The sequence below is a fragment of the Pterocles gutturalis genome, unplaced genomic scaffold (genome assembly GCF_000699245.1).
Source record: "Pterocles gutturalis isolate BGI_N339 unplaced genomic scaffold, ASM69924v1 scaffold10031, whole genome shotgun sequence".
NCBI lineage: Eukaryota > Metazoa > Chordata > Aves > Pterocliformes > Pteroclidae > Pterocles > Pterocles gutturalis.
In genome coordinates this window covers 13,531-35,235 of record NW_010097817.1, presented here as the reverse complement: position 1 = coordinate 35,235, position 21,705 = coordinate 13,531, and the positions used below count along the sequence as shown (strand labels likewise).

At 37.3% G+C, this 21,705-nt stretch overlaps 1 protein-coding gene across 3 annotated transcripts in view; it reads right to left on the bottom strand.

Moving 5' to 3' along the window:
• Positions 1 to 21,705, bottom strand: part of PICALM (phosphatidylinositol binding clathrin assembly protein) — a 70,028-nt gene that overhangs the window by 34,799 nt on the left and 13,524 nt on the right. For all 3 annotated transcript variants that reach the window (XM_010086600.1, XM_010086606.1, XM_010086593.1), the window contains exons 2-4: positions 4,790 to 4,932; positions 2,496 to 2,571; positions 1,276 to 1,378 (exon numbers count right to left, since the gene is read on the bottom strand). In XM_010086600.1, coding sequence (XP_010084902.1) covers positions 1,276 to 1,378; positions 2,496 to 2,571; positions 4,790 to 4,932 — 322 coding nt within the window. The remainder of the gene's footprint in view (positions 1 to 1,275; positions 1,379 to 2,495; positions 2,572 to 4,789; positions 4,933 to 21,705) is intronic.

Genomic DNA, 21,705 nt, shown 5'->3' with positions numbered 1-21,705 from the left:
GAAGGACCTCCAGGCACATGCTGTTGGTGAAGTAATTCACCTCATTAGGCCTAGAACACCTAATTTTAAAACAACTGTTATCTCTCCAGTGCATCTGCAGCCACCTGACCGCATAGACATTCCTATATGTGGAAAAGGCCAAGTGTTTTGTGGTTTTGGGACTCCAACCATCTCTAAAGGCAGAAAGAGCAAAAGGAACCCACGTTTCCCTTTTACTTTACTACCCCATTTCAAAACCAAATGGACTTTACAGTGTTAGCAAGGAGGCATAAGGGATCCAGACAGTGTTCTCAGGCCAGTTTCAAGTGCCTTGGTAACACTAATGCAAGACATCATTAGACAGCCCACTACAGCAGTTAATACACTTAACAGTTTTAAATTGAGATTTTTGTGGCTTAAGAATTAAGTTTTTAGCTTCCATATAAATTACCCTGTGTATGGATGATAAAGGATGCCCAAATGTAAAACTAAAATTATGCTTTTAAACTTTAAAAAGCACTGCATAGAGTAAGACAAAGATGGAAAGACTTTCAACCACTATCAGCATATGCTCTCCAGTCTTCCCGATGAAGGAGATCTCCTGATTAACTCAGTCATTCACTACAACATGCAATCTACTAGTGCTCTGCACTGTGTTATTTTATATGTAAACAGGTACTCAGTCTCAAACAACCAATTTCTCTTAAAGAAGCTCACTTTCCAGAGAAAACTAATTCCTGTAGACAAACTCAGAATACCATCTACAACAAAGTTCTGTTAAAAGTATGAATTGCACCACCTTTACAAAGGTAGTAAACTTCATACAGGCATTTTGGGACAATAACTGAGAAACATGAGGAAGTACTCTAAGGTGTTCCACTAAACACCTATCATTCAAACACTCCAGAGCTAGAAACGTAAATAAACTGCATAGTCCCCTATACTACATGCAAGACAAAGCAGCTTTGTGATGTATCGTGGAATATTTTACCAGACTTCTACTTTTTTGATGTATCCTTTGATGTATACTATTCTTCATTTGTTTATATTAAACTGTTAATGTTTTAAAAAGTACAATTATAATAACTGAAGCAAAAGATTTTTGCAATATATCTAACAGAACAGTTGAGCCTTGTGTGTCATGGGAGATACCCAACTGAGAAAAGTAGACATCACTGTGGAATATCATTAACATCTTTTGCAAATGTAGCACTAAGCCAACACTGGTATATTCCACTTGAATTACAGGACATAAGACAGAACCTCAAGATAAGCAAAACAAAACACAGTTCTTACCCTCTTTTTACTTTTGTGAAGTCAAAAGCCACTTGTCTATAGGAAACTGCCTTTTCATTCAGATATCTGCTATACCGTCTGATAAACGTTGACATGTCATAACCTAAAAAAAAGGTTTCAGAAGCTTTAGTCAACTAAAGAACAAGAACCTTACCCTAAATAAAGTGCAAGCAATTAATGCAAGACAGCTTTATTATATTTTTGCCTGATTTTGTACAGTTAACCCGAAAAACTGTATACATCATCACATTCGCCGTATAAATCAGAAAACACTGCAACTATCTAGAAGACCTGAACTGCATAGAAGTTTACACTTCACTTCCCAAGAAAATTACTTCCAAAAGCAAACCAAAGTATTTTTATGCAAGTTCTCTCATACTATGATAGAAATTACTACTAAAAAATTTACATAACGCATTCAAGATATTTTCATTCTCTCATTTACAACCGAATACGTATAAATCAGAAAACACTGCAACTATCTAGAAGACCTGAACTGCATAGAAGTTTACACTTCACTTCCCAAGAAAATTACTTCCAAAAGCAAACCAAAGTATTTTTATGCAAGTTCTCTCATACTATGATAGAAATTACTACTAAAAAATTTACATAACGCATTCAAGATATTTTCATTCTCTCATTTACAACCGAATAGCAAAAAAAAAAAAAAAAAAAAAGGTATTGAAGGAAACATTAAGACACGACAGAAATTTTTCTGTTTTAAGACAATGGCAATGGGAAATATTTTTATAACAGTCAGCCTAAGTATACAGACAAGAAAAAGATCTGTTCATAATCTATACTGAGACCAAGGAAGTTAAGACTCAATAAAATGAGGCAATTTGGTAGACCCTTGGTTATCATTGAGAAGGTTTCTGTCCCCAGGTAACCGCTCTGTGTGCCTGTTTTAGTACATGTGTGGCAAAAATTATAAGCAGCTACATAAAAAGTTATGCAGAAAGTAAGAAACCACCTAAATCAGATCTGTTTAGCTAAGAAAGTTAGAAGCATTTATAAGTCAGCCTTTCCTAAAAGATATAAAAAATTCCTACAGCAGGCAGCTTCTGCCATGCCACAATAGCATTTTAAATTAAGAAATTTAGTCTGGGGTAAAACAGACAGAAAAATTACTTCTTAAATTACATGGTCCATTAGAATTACCAAGTTGTATTTACTGTCCCCTAGCACACTGCAAACTTTTAATGAAAAAGACGCCTTACCTTGCAATCCACTTTTGTCTAGGAAATTGCTCAGATTAAACAACGTGTTTCTGGACGCCAGATACTGGATAAAACGCTAGATGAAAGGAAAAATTTGAATGCTTTTACTGTATTATCAGTGAGCTACAACTGAGGTGACAGTACCAGAAACTCTTTTCCTCCAGCTTATGAAATTCAGTTTTTATTCCTTAAGACTAACTTCGTATCTGGAAACTATTACAAAAACTCAGATAAGTTCTCCAATTAAGCCAGTTATTTTTTACATAAAGATCTGTGAACAAATCAGTCACACAGATACTGCATGAAGGCCTCTGACTGAAAGGCTTTGTTTATTTTAAACCAGAACATGGAACTGGAAACTTCTGCAAAAATTCCCCCAAATACATTCTCATTTTACAGGCTCCCAATTGTTTTGCTGACTTCAATTTTCTAACAGTTGATTTCATTTTACCAATTAGCCACGGCATTTTTGCTCAGCATAGAATTGTAATAATACTTAGCTCGAATATGAAAATAAGGCGATGTAAAGATTAGATTGCTTAGCAATGAAACATTAAATAAACACAAGAATCCATATAAAACATTAACACAGTATGATACTTGGTACATCTCATTAGTTACTCATAATTCCAAATTATGTTTCAGGAATGCTGTTATTTTCATCTTGTAAAGATGTATTTCAGATCACTGGCACCACATCCTAATTTAGTAGGAAAAATAATTTTGTCTTATGAACCATTATATAGAGAGCTGCTACAAAAATAAACTAATCATTAGTTTGCAATAACATCTTGACAGAGGAAAAAAAATAGTTCTGACTAGTGTAAGGTGTACTACTGGTAATATATAGGTTACACATAGAAAAGACTGAAGAAGAGTAAAGGTATTTAGTACTTAGCGATATATGAATTAAGGAAAAGCTGGAGGACCAAACGCTTTTCAGTTTTTTACAAAGGGATTTACAGATTCTCTGTAAACTTCTAGACACTTTCATAAGCATTCAATTTCCATGTTAATTGTTCATGTACTAATTCTAGCTGTGAAAAGTTTCATCTTGAGCAGCAATCTTACCCTCATTACTTCTGTAACACATTTGGCAAGCAAAATTTGTTTGGCAGTTTTATTCTTAAAATAAGACAGTGGACCCTGGAATACCTTTAATTACTCTGAAGTGTATTGGTGTCAGTTTAAAATTTATACGACTCAAAGTGCAAGCACAGCAAAAGTGTACAGAAAGTGACACTATTTTGAAAGTGTCAATTATTCCAGGGATAATGCTTAAAGTCAACATGAGAAGTTTGCCCTCTTGTGGCTGCTCTAGCTTCAAAGAACAGATTTTCACCAAGACCAAAAATACTCTGCAGCTAATCTGCAAGAGAAGCCAATGCATGTATTTTTTTAGAAAACAAACCAACAAACAAGCAAAAAAACAAATAAACAAACAGAAAACTTAAACACCAACAACAATCCAGCCAGTCAGCCAGAGGAAGCAATTACACGACTTATAAAAACTCTGAATGCAACCTGAAAATTTTCGGTCTCCTCTACAAAATCCTATTCGTAATTTTCTAAAGCTACCCCTCTTAATTCCTAAATTCATATAACTTACATTACACTGACTGTCTGCAGTAAGAAGGAATGTTTACAAACATTTTCTAAGAATGTCTTAAAAGTATAATTTTTTTTAAAATGCAGAAAATTCAAGCTGCTGCTATACTTGGCTTAGTATTTTGAAAAATAAGGCCCCATAGGAATTCAAGTTGTGGAACAAAACAAGCTTATTCCTTTTTGTGTAAGTTGGGGTTTTGTTTAACTGTTCTACTGTATTTGGTCCTATTTAGATGCTCACACTCAAAGCCAGCTCACAGGCACATATTTGTCTTCACTGCGAAAGGTGAGGGGGTGATGGAAATCAGTTCAGAATCGAGTTATCTGGGAGAAAAGGCCATCTGGATTAGCCACAGCATGAACCTAAAAATGCTTCCATTTTCAGCTTTCAGAATCCCATTTAAGTTAATTTCTGTTGGTGTTGTTTGTTTTATTTTTAGAATAACACCATAGAAAAAAGGTACCTCCAGCATTCAGGACACTTACTTTGGATTCTAGAATTACAAACTTTGAAGTAGAAGCAAACTAAGTAGACAAACATCTCATGAGACCTGTGTTCATGCACAGTTAAGAGATAAAAAGGTCAAAATAAAGATTTTCTTACAAAGCTAATTAGTGGAAGCATTTAGCTGACATTTATAGGAATGAAGTGCTGCAACTGTTCTCAGACTTATTTTTTGTATTACCTCATTTCCATAGACCATTAGATGATGGGTTGTGATGAGAGATTTGAAGACCACTACCCAGCTACTGTTGGTAGTTCTTTCAAACAAACTATCTGCCAGTTGTGGGATGTTCACATTCATCTCATTTGTGCATTGGATTAAATCTGCAATACAGAAATTTTTGTTATTATGAGTTCTGTGAAGGAAGATGAGTAACATACAAAAAATATCAGTACTTTCATTTTATATAGAAATATTGAGGGGCTTCCCACTAAAATAATTTCCTGAAAAGCACTGTGGCACTCATTGACCAGAACCTTGTAATACAAATTCCACACTGTTCACTGCCAAGATTCCAGGTCCTCGATTGCTCAAAAGTTGCCTTAGAAGGTCCTGGACTAGTGTAAGTCATTGTGGTACTTCTATCTCTGACTAATAACTCCCAGCTTTCAAATATCTAAAGCATTACATAGCACAATAATTCTTACATGATACCATTTAATCAAGTTTTACTGGAAGATTATGACTAGAACTAACTGTAACCTCAGATTTCTGGCCACTTAATGGACCAGTAGTAAACCCTTCTAGATTTCGGTTCAATGTGAGTAATAAAAGATTGAAATACTGCTTAGTCTTGATGCAATGCAATCAACACCTAAGCAGCAGAGGAAATGTTAAGTGAAAAAAGAAGCCTCTAGGTACAATGCCAGAAGCTGACAGATGTACTTAGTTAAAACAAAGCAGGCTGTTAACTGAAAAGATGGTTAGGAGTACAGAAAAACCTGAGGCTGGCTAGCTAAAACAAAACTATTCAACTTTTTTTTTCAACCTGGACTTTCAATAGACAAGATCTAGTGACTCTTCAAATAGTTGTTAAAGAAAAGTTAACCTGTCTACCTTTCTTCTAGACTTTCTGCTAACACAACTGTATAACCCCAAGGAGACATATTTATAATACAACCAATATAATAATACATAACAATCCAGTAATGTATTTCCAGATGGAATGACTTAAGATCATGATGCTACAGTGACAAACACAACAGAAGTAACTATATTAAAATCCAAATGTGATAAACCACAGCTTGCTAGCATTTAATATGAAGCTTAAACCTAATGCAACTGATGACATTTTACTACTATTACCACCCTGAAAATAAAACAGTAATTTTCACTCAAACTGACAGCCCTGCCAAAGGCCATAGCTCAATAAGGATCAAGACTCGAGGAAGCCCTATGCCTGCCTGTCTAGAGGCTACTAACTGGCAACATCCCTTTAACCTGGAGGCAAACATTTAAACTTTGAAGACAATTTTATATCTTGCTCTGAACAATCATTCATCATGAAGGACTCCTGAAAGACAGGACCATCCTTCAGCCAGAGAAGCAGGTAAGTATGGTTAACAGACTCAGAACTAGAACTGAAAAGGCTGCTGTTCACAAGTTTAAGTACTTAAAGGAAGTGAGCAGGAAATGATTTCCACATTTAAAATGTAATGAAATGGAGAGATTAGCCATTCTTTTATCTACAGGTAAAACTGCGATGACTACAGGCATTCATGACCTCATTTTTAAGTCACGGTTATCTGTTATTGGATGATGACCTGGGGCTGTTAAGACAATGCTAGGATATTACTCAGCAAGAGACACGCTCTGAGCCGGATCATTAAAACCAAGGCCTGCAGCTTCTTGATCTTCAGGTCCTCCCACCTAAGTAATAACACAAGCAGTTTTGTGCAGGGCTATCTGGTAGGAATGCACATTAAATACAAAAGTAGATGCATCACAGGATGTCAAGTCATACATTTTGGCATAAGAGGTGCAAGTGCATACATATTAGAAAACAAGAATTTTTATTCTTAAATGCAACATTTGCCAGCTAGCCAACAGTAACAAAGAGGTGCCACTTGAATATCCACTATCTAAAATTACTAAAAAAAAAATCATATCTGCTCTAGATTATATTTCACGTTGGAAGAAGTGTTTTCAAAAATGCCATCAGACTTTCAAATCATGTTGTGGTATCTGTCGCAGTGTGTAAAAGAAAACAAGCTCTGTAACCCAGCAGAAAATCATCCCTCACAGAACTGATGAGTGTTTATGTGAAAAGCATATGAATGAATGGGGGGGGCGGGGGGAGAGAGGGCAGGCACATTGGGAAGGAGAACCAGTAGCCAACTGGGAGAGAACACAGGCAAGAACAGAAGTCCAGCCTTGAATGGAAGTAATTTGCAAATGCAAACAAGAGAAAGGGTCACTGTGATACCACAATTACTGCTAACTAAGTTTAGCAAAACATGAAGTTTCTTTCTCCACAAAACACAGGTTGCTTAATCATCTGGTGTACTTAATAATATGGTACGTCTTGATACCCCAACGTGCCTACATCATATACATGTCAGAAAAGTTCCATCCATCTAAAAGCTTCTTTGAAAATATTTGCATGAGCAATGCTAATTGGCTAAAGAAATATTTGTACAGTTCAATCCAAATTGGATCAGCAATTTTTGTGCTAACCATAGCATAAGCAGCATAATACAGACACAGCAGAAGAGGAGACAGTACCCCACATCCCGCACTGCTGCACTGCCTGTTCAGGAAGGCTGTCATATCCAGTGTTCTCGCTTATTTAGCCTACTCCTGCAGACACCCTTCATTAAGGGAGAGGAACAAATATATAATTATTTTCACATTCTACACTTTACGCAACTCGTCTCACACCCACCTATGAAAATACTAGCTATGTATTTTGAAATCTAAGTGCCCAAAGCAACGTATCTCAAGACTGCTAGTCAGTGGATAAGGTATGAGCCATACCACAGGCATGTATATAACTAAAGGGCAAGGCACTAAGGGGAATAGCTTTAGCCTTAGAAAAGAACAAAACCGAAACAAGCAAAAAAGCAAACAAAAAAAGGATAAACCTCCGTGAAAGTGTGACGACTTTCAGCATAACGTTTCACCTTTGATTTTCTTGTTGTAGGGGATAAGGGGGAGGATTGAATACTTACCCCCATCAATACTACCAAAAAGAAAGTCACTCTCTCTCTATTGACCTTCTGCATTAATGCCCACAACACCTCAAAGCTGAAAACGAAACTCCCCTGAGAAGTACAAACCCCCTTCCCGACTCTAAAAGCTGTTACAACTTCTGTATTATAGGACACGCAGCATACAGATATTAAATAATAAACAACAATCATTTATTCAAAGAAAGCAGCAGTTAGCAACAAGAATTTTAAGTTAAGATTGCAGCTGGCTGAGAGAGTTGTACGAAGGGAGCTCAGACAGCAACGAATGCACAGTCATAGCCACAGATGCAGCTGCAGACAGCCCAGAGAAAGGCCAGCAGGACAGCCCAGACTTAGAGCACACGATGCACAAGAAGCGGTTGAAGGAGGTGGGTTTACTCCATCTGCAGAACAGAAGGCTAAAGGCAGGGAGGAGGAATATAAATGCTATCTTCAGTCAGATGTTTCTTGGAGGTTCATAGCAAAAGGATGAGAGGCAGTCGTCATGGTGCAACAAGGGGAGTTCTTAGCAGATTGAGAAGTTATGTGTTCACAATAAAAGCAGTCAGACACTAGAGCCTGTAAGCAACGAGATTCTTTTAAAGTTTGTCATGCTTTAAGCAGGAGGTTGAGTAGAGGACCTTCTGAGGTCCCTTCCAACCTAAAGAAATCTACAATTTTATGTACTGTCTATGGAAAGAAAGTGAGAAAATGGAGACATACAAAAACAAAGAAGTGACTACAAAGTAAGTTAAAGTCCAAACGAGTAGTCCAACAAGAATATATGTCTGAAGATTTCAAAGTCTTAGATCTATTTAAATGATTGATAAAATTTACATCTTGAAGAACTCAGTCTACCTACCCACATTAAATCATACACCAAATTTCAGCAGAGATGTCAAAACTAGATTCTCCTAGCAAACAGTTCGAGTTTGTTTTTAAATAACAGAAATGGAATCTTATTTTGTTATACCAATTAAAACTTCTACCACTAAATGACTTTCACATAGTTCAGTTCTGTTTGGTTTTATGTCTTTTTTCCAAAGCGAAGATTTTGCAAGGAATCACAACAAAGGTCTGGTCTATGGACTTTTTAGTAACATTGAAGATTTGCAATTATACCTGTTCCAAAGCCACTGTATTGCCTAACCCTGCTGAAGTTAACTAGTACAAACCATGCAGTAAAATACTATTTCCAACCAAGATATCTACAGTCTCTACAACTGTCCAAACTTCAATTACACAAAAGAACCAAACGTTTTGTTGCTTTACACAACTGACAGTTATTAGGTCAGAGAAGTATAAGGGTGAAAAGTCCAGTAAAAATACAGTAAGACTGAAGAGTCATCCCCAGGAAACAAGAAGCAATCATGTACACAAAAAGCAGCTACTACAAGGTTAAGATGTTGAAGTCCAGCACCTACTCTGCACTAGGTATGTAGATGTGGATTAGCCAACCCATGGGAAGTGATCATATGATTCCTGACCCATGAGGCAGTCAGGCTAGATAGTAACACAAAGTCATCTACCACAAATTATCCTAGAGAACACGTGTGCTTTCAACATGTGCCTGTGACATAACTTCTTGTACAGAATCTCGTTCTGCAGTAAGCAGCCTCCTAAGACAAAGCTACGAAACCTCCCCACAAACAGAACCATCAGGTAAACTAAACATGTTTTTATGAATTTCTTTTTAAAAAAAATCTTATATTAATTTGCAGTAAGATAATAAAAATTTGGCTTGAAAATAGGCTTCACTAATTCAGACTATATCATTTGCAGTACCTTGAATAGTAAACTGAACACAAGTCAGAATTACATACTTCATGTACATACAGCATCTGATTATTTCCAGTGGTTTAGCTCTACCTCTCATTTTGAGCAATGTTTCTATTCTTAGGTATCAACCTGAAAATGTTTACAAGAACCAGATCATCCAGGCCAGAAAGTGTGCCGCACACCTCCAGTTACTCCAGAATAGGTTAAGCAACCGTGACAGTTTCCCATCTTGGTAACTATTGCTTTTTCATCTATTATACCAATGATGCTATCTGGAGAGAGTAGGTAATTGATTATATTCTCTAACACGCTGACAGATCATTTTTTTAATAATGCGAGAGACAGTATCCATCCAGTAAGCAAGTAATTGAAATATTGATCATTCAACATTAGTGGGCACAGAGAGTGCCAAGAGTTAAACAAATTACATTCTTCAGCAGAAAAAAAAAAACCTAACCCCACCCCAAACCCACAAAACCATAAAGGCAGAGTAAGGTAAATTACATGCCACTTAGTTAATTATTTATATATTCCCTTAGACACAGATGAAATTCATCCAGCCCCTCATATAATAAGTTTTGGCCAAACACGAGAAAGTTTGAAAATGCTGAAATGCTTTGTCCAGTAGTCACCTGCCCATTTTCTATCTCTCATTGAATCTGAACTTATGTTTGCTAAAACAACTGAAAACATTGTATGAGGTTCAACAAGGCTAAGCACTAGGTCCTGCACTTGGGTCACAACAACCCCATCCAAAGTACAGACTTGGGGAAGGGTGGCTGGAGAGCTGACTGGTAGAAAAGGACCTGGGGGTACTACTGGTCGACAGCCGGCTGAACATGAGCCAGCAGTGTGCCCAGGTGGCCAAGAAGGTCAACAGCATCCCGGCTTATATCAGAAATAGTGTGGCCAGTGGGACCGGGGAAGTCATCATTCCCCTATACTCGGCACTAGTGAGACTACATCTCAGATACTGTGTTAGTTTTGAGCCACTCACCACAAGAAGGACATTGAGGTGCTGGAGCAGGTCCAGAGAAGGGCAACGAAGCTGATGAAGGATCTAGAGAACAAGTCTAATGAGAAGAAGCTGAAAGAACTGGAGTTGTTTAGCCTGGAGAAAAAGAGCCTCAGGGGAGACCTCATCACTCTCTACAACTACCTGAAAGGAGGTTGTAGCAAGGTGGGTGGCGGTCTCTTCTCTGAAGTAAGAAGTGATAGGACAAGAGGAAACGGCCTTAAATTGCACCAGGGGAGGTTAAGACTACATTTTAGGAAAAATTTCTTCACTGAAAGAGTTGGCAAGCATTGGAACAGGCTGCTCAGGGTTGAGTCACCATCTCCAGAGCTATTTAAAAGACAGGTAGATGTGGCACTTAGGGACACGGTTTAGTGGTGGACTTGGCAGTGCTAGGCTTACAGTTGGACATAATGATCTTAAAGGTCTTTTATAGCCTAAATTATTCCATGTTTCTATAAAAATGATCCTAGTGCAAGATTCAGCAGTTGAGCTTGCCCACGACAAACTGCTGCAAAATAAGTTCTTTAAACACTTATGTGAAAATTACTTGGGAATAGAAATTATTCTAGATATAGAAATTATTCTAGACTACATACTGCCTTCACAAATTGGGCAGCTACGTACTGTAGCTGAATGATCTATGGAACCGCATCTCCAAGTAAGAGCTGCAACGAAGGAGCTTTAACTCCAGTGCTCATGAAAAAAACAAGGTGAAAATATGGTAATATATAGTTCTTCCAGACTGGCTAACTTTGGTCTAAAACAGGACCAAAATTCTTCAGAATAAGAGCACTTTGCTCTTCATTTACACATGTATGTGGATATTACAGTTTTATGACTTTGACTGGTAAATTATTGGGAAACGGGTCCTGCAGTCCTGGGAAACAGCTCAGGTACAATACTCAGACTAACTACAATTAGAAAAGAAACTAAGTCACAGGTCCTGACAAAAACTCAAGAAGTCTGTACTGTAAGAATTAGCCCTATATTTTTTTTTAAGATATTACAAAACACAGCTCAAAAAGAAGAGCTCCACAAGACAAGCAGATCAGTTTACTGCTGCTTCTGTTTAAAGGATCCAGTTTCCACACTGAAGCTATGCACTGTGTGAGCAGCTTTGCTTGGATACTACAGTTATAAAATCTCAGTGTCCCCCAAAACAGATTCTTACAGTAGTCAAGCCTGTGTTCAACATCCACCCACGGTCACAGAAATTCGTGTCACAAATGCAGCATTGCAACTTAGTGCAACATTCAGTACAGAATCAGAGAATCATAGAATGGTCTGGGTTGAAAAGTACCTTAAAGATCATCTAGTTTCAACCCCCCTGCTGTGGGCAGGGTTGCCAGACACTAGAGCAGGCTGCCCAGGGCCCCATCCAGCCTGGCCTTGAAATGGCCATCTGAACAACAAAAGGGGCAAAATTCACCTTAATGTATACTGTAACTTCAGAAACGAACAAACAGTAGAAGTACAAGGCATGATTAGAGACAGGCATGTATACCTTCACCGCATCATCATGGTTTTAAGTCCACCTTAAGGCCACCCAGCAACTAAGCACCACGCAGCCTCTCACTCTCTTCTCCGCTGTTACATCTCCATGAATTATCAGATTCCATAGACTGTGCAGGCAGGCACAGCCAACTTTTCCAGTGTGGGGCCCTCCACAGGCTGCAGGGGAATCTCTGCTCCGGCACCTCCTCCGTCTCCTTTCTCCTCACTGACCTGTGTGTCTGTGTAGTTGTCTTTCTCACATCCCACTCTTCTTTCTGCTGCACATTCCTTCACTGGCTCTGGAAAAACTCCCAGCTCTTGGGCCAGGGCTGCAGCAGAGGCTTGGGTGGCAGGCTGGGCTGCAACCGAGGCTGGGCAGGCAGCTGGAATGCCCCCGCCCAGGGCCACACCACCCCTCCCTGTGCTGCACCCCCTCTTAAACACGTCATTTGCAGAGGCACTGGTTGGCTTGGCCTTGGCCAGAGGCAGGTCCAACTTGGATCTGGGGAAACTTACAACAGCTTCTCACATGCCATTTCTGTAGTCCACTCCCCTGCTACCAAAACCCTGGATCTGGTGGAACTTCCAGCAGTTACTTACAGGAGCCATCACTGTAGCTCCTCCCTTGCTACCAAACAAACCCACCACACAAAACCACAACATTAAACAAATGTTTGATTTCTCCCAAGCCAACATAAAATCAACATACAAAAGACACTACAGATGATTAATCAAGTAACCCACATGGTAACAGCCTGAGCTGATACACTCAGAATATGCACACACTTAGCTCTAGATCCAGCAGGAGTCTCCAATTTACTCTGAGATCTTTTACAAACACACATTTACACAGCTATGCCCAATAACAAGTCCTATGATGATTAATAATTTTAAAATAGTCAAAGAACTAAAGTACCACCCTATTAAGTCAAGCAAGTAGTTAATTTCTTTGTATCATTACCTTTGGGCAGATGTGCATGATACACATCTCTGCCCTACCTCAAAGTAACGTCAAAGCTTAAAGGTCATTCCAAATAGACTACACATTTTTCAGATAGCATATGTTGCTGTATTTCAGATGAACTCAATGCCCAGACAAGAAAATTACTATGAAAAACTCGTAATACCCTACTCTTCCAGAACAGTCAGAATCTAAATACTCTAAAATACAAACTACTAGAAGTTCAACACCTCAGGAGGAAAAGTTCCCAACAACCTGTATGAAGCTGACAGGAAGCTCTCATTGCTTTAAGACTTAATATTTTCTTAACAGAATGAAAGACAAAAATTATGATTAGAATTTAAATACATATTGATGGATCCAAAGTATAAGCCAAGCATGCATTAGATCAAGTTTACCTAATTGGTAAATTTATAACTGAAGCCAAAGCACATAGCAAAGCATTTTCTTTTTTTAAATATAAAAGGAAATATTCATTTCTTGAATGAGTAATTATTCTTACGAAATTATGTCCACATAGAGGACTTAATAGGACACACTCCATTTAGCATATGGATTACCTTTCAAACTGCAGAGATAACATGCCAGTGACTGACATTCCACTTGCACGAGGGAACACTTATGGCTAATCATTAATGGTGGAATGTGAGACAGGGTCTCTATTTAAAATAATTCTACTCAAGAGTGTGAATTTGCTTACGATCAGTCGTCTTCTCCCTTCACCTATGGCCACACAAAAGGATTTTAGCAAAGCACCTGAGACTTAAAAAGCTATTGATACAGGATTATTTTTTTTCCTCTAGAGGAACAGTTTCTCCACAGGAGAGAATATTCAAAACTGAAACACTTTCATTTTATTACTTTTGAAAATCATGAACAGCGGGGAAAATTTTGGTGTCTCCACTTAACCTAGCAGCTGAAACAAACAAAAAAGCCCAATGTGTAGTTGTCTGCTCTGCTAAGACTCAAGTTCTATTCCATTCTGTAGCTGTCTGGATTTCAATTCATATCTTACAACTCCCAAGTGATACCACTTTCCACTATGTTAGGATCTCATTTTCTTACGTTAATATTTCACTCTCTAGACAAATATTTGATCACTGGAACAGAGCAACAAATATGAAGTGCTCCCTCATTTGGTAAGCAATCTAGAAGTGAAGTGCAAATGCTGAATATAAACATCTGCTACACAGCTCCCCAGGTAAGGTATTACCAAGGGGTGGGTGAGAACATCAGCAGAGACATGACTGTTTCCCACATAGTGACACAGTGTAACAGCAGCTAGCAGTCAACTGTATTTAAGAATTTTGTGGAAATTTTCAAAGATCAGAAGTCAGCAATTCTGTGACAAACTGGTTAACAATCTGAAGCAACTGGGTTTATGTCAATAGGAAGTTTGCCACTAGGCAAAAAAAAAAAAAAATCCCTCCTTTGATTTTATGTTAGGAATACAGCTCGCAAGCACTATTGGTGGTGTAAACTTTAATTTACTTTTATTATTTCTAAATAAGTTTTATGGGTTTAAGAGAAAGGTTCCCTCTGCTCCCCCCAAACCACCTGATGATCTATATGCCCATGCCTGCCACATCTTTCCTTTCCAGAAGGATGTGGAAAATGTTATGCAATAGGGCAAATATTGAGGAAAAAAAACAACTAAACAGACAGTCCAGTTATATTAATGTGAAATTTGTCAACAAATCTCAAATGAAGTAGAAACTTCATTTGGGCACACATTGCACCAAAGTTTTCCATGGTCAGTTTTTGTTTTTTTCATTTCCTGAACTAAGAATTTCTTTTTAACCTGAGTAGTTCATGTGAAATATAACATAAACGATGAGAATTACCCAGTCTGTATATTGGTATTTTTTCTAGTTGTACTGATTTCTTTAAATCTCCATAACAGATCATCTTCCTTCCTTGAATAGGAGGCAAGTCAAGATAGCCCCTCATTTTCAGATGTGCAATAGAAAGTATTAAGAAGAGTTTTTCAACTAGCTGCTGATGACAAGTATTTTGGATTGTGGAAGTTAGTTCTTCCACTCATCTTAACAAGGTGATTATGAAGAGTTTATTCTAACTTTATCCAGTTACAAAAAATTAATTTCCAAATGTCATTATTTTAGTATTAGAAAGTTCCTGGATATAAATAAGTAATTTTCATTAGAGAACCAAGCCATCTGTCTAAAAACAATACTCAAAGTAGTTTTCAACATGAATTCAAGCATGTAAAATTGACAGGTTTTTTAAATTTATTTCTTCCTCAAAGAGATACATTTGGTAATTGCAAATGAAGTCTGTGCCAAAACAAAGAAACCCTAAATGGCAGAATTAAGTGATCAATCTAGAAGAACAGAGTTATGTTAAATTTCAGTCTGAGCCAGTAAATGACATTTAATCTGCCAGAAGAATATTATATAACCTGCACGTATTTGAAAACTGAGTGAATACTTATTCGTGTTTTCACAATTACTAGAAAAAACATTTGCAGTTTAAAACAAAATATGCCATAAACAGTATTTGTTCTATGTTTAGTTTCGTTTTTCTTCTGAACAAACCCATTTGTACCAAACTGCTTTAGTAGAAGTTTTCTGCAGGAGACTTCCTAGTGGCTTTACCCAAGGCCCCTCGAGAAGGAGACAAGGAAATGTGAAGCACACATTTCTTATAATTAACAATAAAAATTCCAGTTGAAAATTCTTCCTCCACATAAAACATTATTCTAAGAGCTAGATCCACTGACTCAGGAAATAATGTATGGAAGAGTTAAAGAAATCTGAGAAGACCTATGCTGTTCAGGGCCTTCCATGTTTAAAAAGGAATGTGATTTCATCTTATTTATATTAGATAAGCAGGATACAAGGTGCAGAAGGCAGGTTTAATATAATGCAAAATAACTTGTTCTGCAGCCAACAATCTATATTTTCATTTCATCAAGTTGCATCTTGTCTTTATCTTCCAATTCAAATAAGACTACCATGTTCTCTCTCCTACCTAAAACTGTAATTTCTAATTGCAGTTCTTAGAAACTACTCTAAATCTCTATCAGCAACCCTGTGAAGTCAGCATTACTGCCTCAGGTATCTCTGCCTAGATTTAGTCCTGCATACAGCAACTCTTTGAACAACCTTTACTACTTCATGTTTGAGAACTGCAAAAACTGATTAAGATACTTTCTGTGAAAAACAGAGTAAAAACAGGTTCAGCTGGACAACTGCTTCAATGAAGACTTCTCCAAGTAACATTAGGAGTGTCCACAAAAGCTCACCAGCAAACAATACACCAATAAATGAAAAAATAAAAGTAGTTAAAAATAAGGGAAGCACAACTCAAAAAACCAATAGGTAAATCACATTGACAAACACGATTTTTTAAAAATATTTTCATCTTAATTCCCACACATTGGTAGGTGCCAAATTACCATTTTCATCCAACATTCATAACGATTATTCAAAGTTCTCCACAGCCACAAAGACTGCGGAAACGACAAGTCCGTCGAGAAACAATTTTTCAAGACATAGCAGAACACTGCTTCCCAAGTAATTTCTTACCTTTAAACTTGCTGAGCAACCTCATCACACTTTAAAGACTAACATTAAAATACTGCTTAATTTTGTCTCAACAGCTCCAGCGACGTATTGTAACTGCAATACTTTAATTTCAACTACATTTGTCACATCAATCCAGAAGCAGTTACAGGCACAGTTACACAAGGGTAAGCGTACCATGACAGCACATAAATAAGTTAAAGATGTTTAGAAACTGAATATACCAACACCATGACCCTTCCTCTTATCTGCTCATCTAATCTGATATATATCTTCTCAGAAAAAAATCATAATTTTAAGCTGTTCCATTCATCCTGCAAGCTTCATCACATTACACTTTCAGACAAGAGAAGCTGCTGGTAGTCTATTAAACTCAGTTTAAGAAAATAACTTGAATTGCCAGATCATCACAATGGAATAAATAAAATACATTGTACATACTTGGGATCACTGAGTTATAAAATAATTGGGCAGAACTGCTAAAGGTCATCCACTCTAATCCCACACCTGAAATGGTCCATTTAGACCTTAGGTTTGCTAAACTCCACTCAGCTACTGCAGTCTTGACTGAACTTACGGGTTTTTGCAGCCTGGATGCCTCAGAGGAAGAACTTCTCAAGAACTTCCAATTGTGGCACCAGTATCAGTGACAACTAGTTTCAATCAGTTTTATGACTGTTCCTCTCTCTTTTTATATAAAGAAAAGGCTATGAAGTTCACAACTGAACAGACCTGGAGCTAATGGGTCTGGCTTACATAGCTAATGCTACAAATTAACTCATTCCTTCACTTCCCCAACATTTCTACTCTTCGAGTTGAATACAAACCACAGCTTAATTCACCTAGATCTTGATGCAAGATTAACACATCACATAAGCTTGTTTTTTAGACCAGCACAAACTCCTAAGAACAGGTCAGGCTGGTTATATGAACACCTAGACTAGGAGAACCATGAATGGGGAAGCAAGAGTGAGCTTTAAATTACACTTTCTTTCCAATTCCCTCAACTACCTACCCTTTATATTATTTCAAACACCGGCTACTTTATTTTCAAAGCCCCTCATAACTTGGGTTCAGGCTATCACATCTCAATCACTACCAAATCACTGAAATCAATAAGGTTTGGAAAGGACCTCAGTTAACATGCAATTCCCCTGCTTCACTTCAGACATAACTGCCCACAGGCTATGTTTTCATGACAGCTCACGGGCATGAAATAACATGGTCCCATTCCCGTCCCTACCTGCTAACAGCCGCACACATCCATTGCTTATGTTATGCCAGCACTGGTGTACTTCTCTGAGAACGATATTAATTTCTCAGAAAATAAAAAAATCTCTAACTTCAGTCGTGGTGGTGGGTGGGACAATGGGGGACAACACATGGTGGGACACCACCCCACATAGTTTTTCCACTGTCCTACAAGATAAAAAATGGCTCACAGAAGACTAAAACTGACAAAAGCCACTACTGAAGAGGAGACAATAACATGCAAAAATAAGAAGAGGAAAAAGGGAAGCAGACAAGTTCTCCCACTTTCAGCAACAATGAGCTATTACATTACTCAACCACCCAACTACAGTCACCCGCTGTTCTCCAAAGATGTCTGCCTTGGACTTCAACAGGTACTCCACATCTCCATAATTCCAACTTCCCTTAGACCTATCTTACATCCCAAAAGCCTGATGTTCTGGTGCAGATTAAAAAAGGAACTTCCTCTTGTCCTTCTTACGGGAGACAGAAAATCTGCCCTCTGCATAAAAGCCATCAACACAACGGAAAAAACACTATTCTCTGTTATCCCTGTTCTTAATAAAAGGAACTATTTTTCTTTCAAACGTTTCCTAACTTTCCAGTCTTCTTCATTCAGCTGATCTCTTCTGGATTCTCTACAGTTCCACTATAGTGCCCGAGGCTGGATACCAAAGCTCACCAGCACCAAATATAATGGAAACGACTTTCTGTGTCATAATACATTCTTCTATAGACAAACGGAAGGACAGCCACCTTTCCTGCAGCCTCACATCAATGTTTTATAATAAAAATGAAATGAGCCAAAGTCTTTTGTAGTACTCCTGCACTCAGATAATCCTTTTATACCCGACTTTGACACCTTCTTTACCTATTCAGAACTTTGCACTTGAGAGCATTCTTGAAGCACTACTCAAATTTATCAACTTAACTTTGCCTTCTAATCTTGGTCTGAAGAGCAGCTGCAAACATTTCCAGCACAACTGTAGTCTCTGTTAACACATAGTGTATTCCAACATACCAGTTATTAATACAAAGCAACATTACAACCAGATACGGACATGTTCTCTACTTTAAATATCCTCCCATTTGATGGCAAAGGGATGTAAGCAGCCTGTATTGAAGCAGTTCTCCTACGTGCTACTTAATTTGAGAGTCGCGCAGAAAAAAAAACACACCAAAAACCATGGTTGCTACTTGCACCCATCAAGATTAGTTGTTTTAATAGAAGAGAACTATATTTGTTAAATCTTAAAATATTAACCAATACAAAAGTATCTAAAATGTATTAGTTATCTTTCTAAAGATTAATTTTCCAGGTCCTCTCCCCTGCCTACAAATCCTTTTTTCTGCTGTTCTTCAGTATCCAACATTTTCTTAGAGACAGCTGCCAAAAAAATTAAGAGGTTATTTCAGCTAGATTCAGAAATTTCATTTCAGACTATGTTTACCAAGTCGTGCAAATTTGAATTCAACTAGCTTAAGTAAATATTCCTTAGCACGGTTTTCTGGGAAGAAAAAAAAAAAAAAAGCAGCATTCCTTTCTTCTTGTAAAGAGTAACTGTATTAAATACCTGGTCACAATCAAATCTCTTGAAGCTTCAACAAAAAAGGCCTGGTAACATTTGAGCCATCTCAGTATCACTTTCTCCCCTACAAGACAGGCGTGTTTTTAAGCTAATTATTTTTTGATGCAGTTATAAAATTAAAGATTATGGATCTCTGGAGCAGATATAGCATCCTGGCAAAAATTTATTTAGATGAATAACCACCAGTGATTCCACATCTTTCTGCAAAAGAACTGTTTTCACACAATAAGCTACTAGGGATCTTTGCTGGTATTGATTTTTCTTAGTATGTAATTTAAAAGAGTTATAAGCTCTTTTTAGCACCAATATACACAGTTTTATTACAAATCAAACGTGTGGAGACAGTTTTTAAGCAAACGTATATAGTGATGTTGTTTATAAATAGTGAAGTCATGCTCAATGAATATGAGCTAAGAAGTCCAAAGAAAAAGAGTCCACAGGTATCCTCAGCACAAAATGCGAACAGTGATTCCCAACTAATGTTCATACCAGCAGAGGTTTGTGTCAGCTCAACCTATACCAAATAATCCACGGCTCACTAGAACTGTCTTGGCTGAGGATTTGAAAGCCTGACTTTGAATCCTTTCATACTTTGAAGGGATAACATTGCTCTCCTTCTACATACCATGGTAGCAGTTTGGGAAAAAAAAAAAAAAAACACCTCTTAAAAGTCACAGTAACTGACACATGTATACCCAATTTAACAAATTTAAACTTGGGGTGGGGAACCTATCAGCATGAATGATCCAAGTCACAAAGATAAAACAATTTCTGCCAAACACTATTGTCAAACTTTTCTTCCCACATACCATATATATATTGTCTGTAATTTTTTTTAAAAAGTTTGTGAACTTCTATTCTTCATATGAAATATAGACAATTAGATAGATGTATAAGATTACTTATACAGGCAAGAATTTTCTCCCCCTCTAATTTAAGCAATACTTCTTATGATAGCTTTTCAGATATCCAAGTATTTTTCTTCAGCTAAAGCATTATCCTTGTAAAGTCCCAAGTTTTGTTAATATTGCATTACTGTTAAGACTTTAAGTTCTTCCTCTAAACAAGACAACAAATCAACTACTGCTTCAGCACCCTAAGGCTGAGAAATACGCAAGACATGCTAAAACTACTGAACACTTTTGCTCCACATTCAGTTCCTACACTACCTTTTAAAAGCATTTTATCATGAAATCTAGTCCAAAATAAGTATTAGCTCCCACACACACACTAGCACATTATTCCCACTGAAAAGTATCTGTAAACTTAGAGCTTTGATCCTATCTTCACAAGCATGCTTAATAATGAGCCTATGAATCATATTCTGAAGGTAATTCTTGATTACAAGATGAAAAAAATGTCTGTATTGGCCAACTAACATGACAATTCCTGCACAAGCAGCACCTTCAATCTGAGTATTTAACCCATCGGCCTGTTTAAACCAGGGAGAAACAAATATTCTTTTTCACTGATCACGTGCTCATTTCACTGCATTCATTAACAAAATGATGAATAGTTATTTGTTCAACATTAAACCAGTATTTTCAGAGCACACAAATGCAAACACTTGAGGATCCACCTACTTCTTTTGGTTCTGATGAGCTAGAAAGCAGGTACCTACCTTAAGGGTTCTGTATGAGCAGTGCGCTGTTTGAGAAGACATTAGGACAGGTGGCCAGGCAGGCTTTCATTTTAAATGACAGCCATCTGATTCAATATCAAAATAAAATATTTAAGACATTAGAGTATAATATAAAATTACTATATTAAATATTATAACAAATATTTAAGTAGCCAAGATAATATTTATAGTGTGGACAGTCATACGTAGTGGATAGATGGAAGCACAATGAGTTGTATTAGATGGAACATTTCTATTTTTGATTAAGACTAATTACTCTGAAAATTGTAGAGCTTTAACACTACTTTTTTTCTCCTACTGCAAACAGGAAGCTATTTCAAGCAAGCATTCTGCATACACACAAGTTTACCCAATGATTTTACCTTAAGGTGCACAGGGAAGGCACATAACATGGTTTATAGATAGCCAAGAGAGATCAGTATGTGATGCCACATATATTGACCTCTTCAACACCATGTACACATCAAATATGTTATCATGCTGTTCTCTCTCTCTCTGACAAGAGTTGTGCCCAAGCCACCTGCCTTTGCATACTGTAAATTTCTGGTTATACTATGCACTTACAGCCCTTTCCTTCTGTTCCAAAGGAACTAAGTATTCCATAGTATTACACCTCCACACAATAAAAAGAAGTTGCATTAATGGAT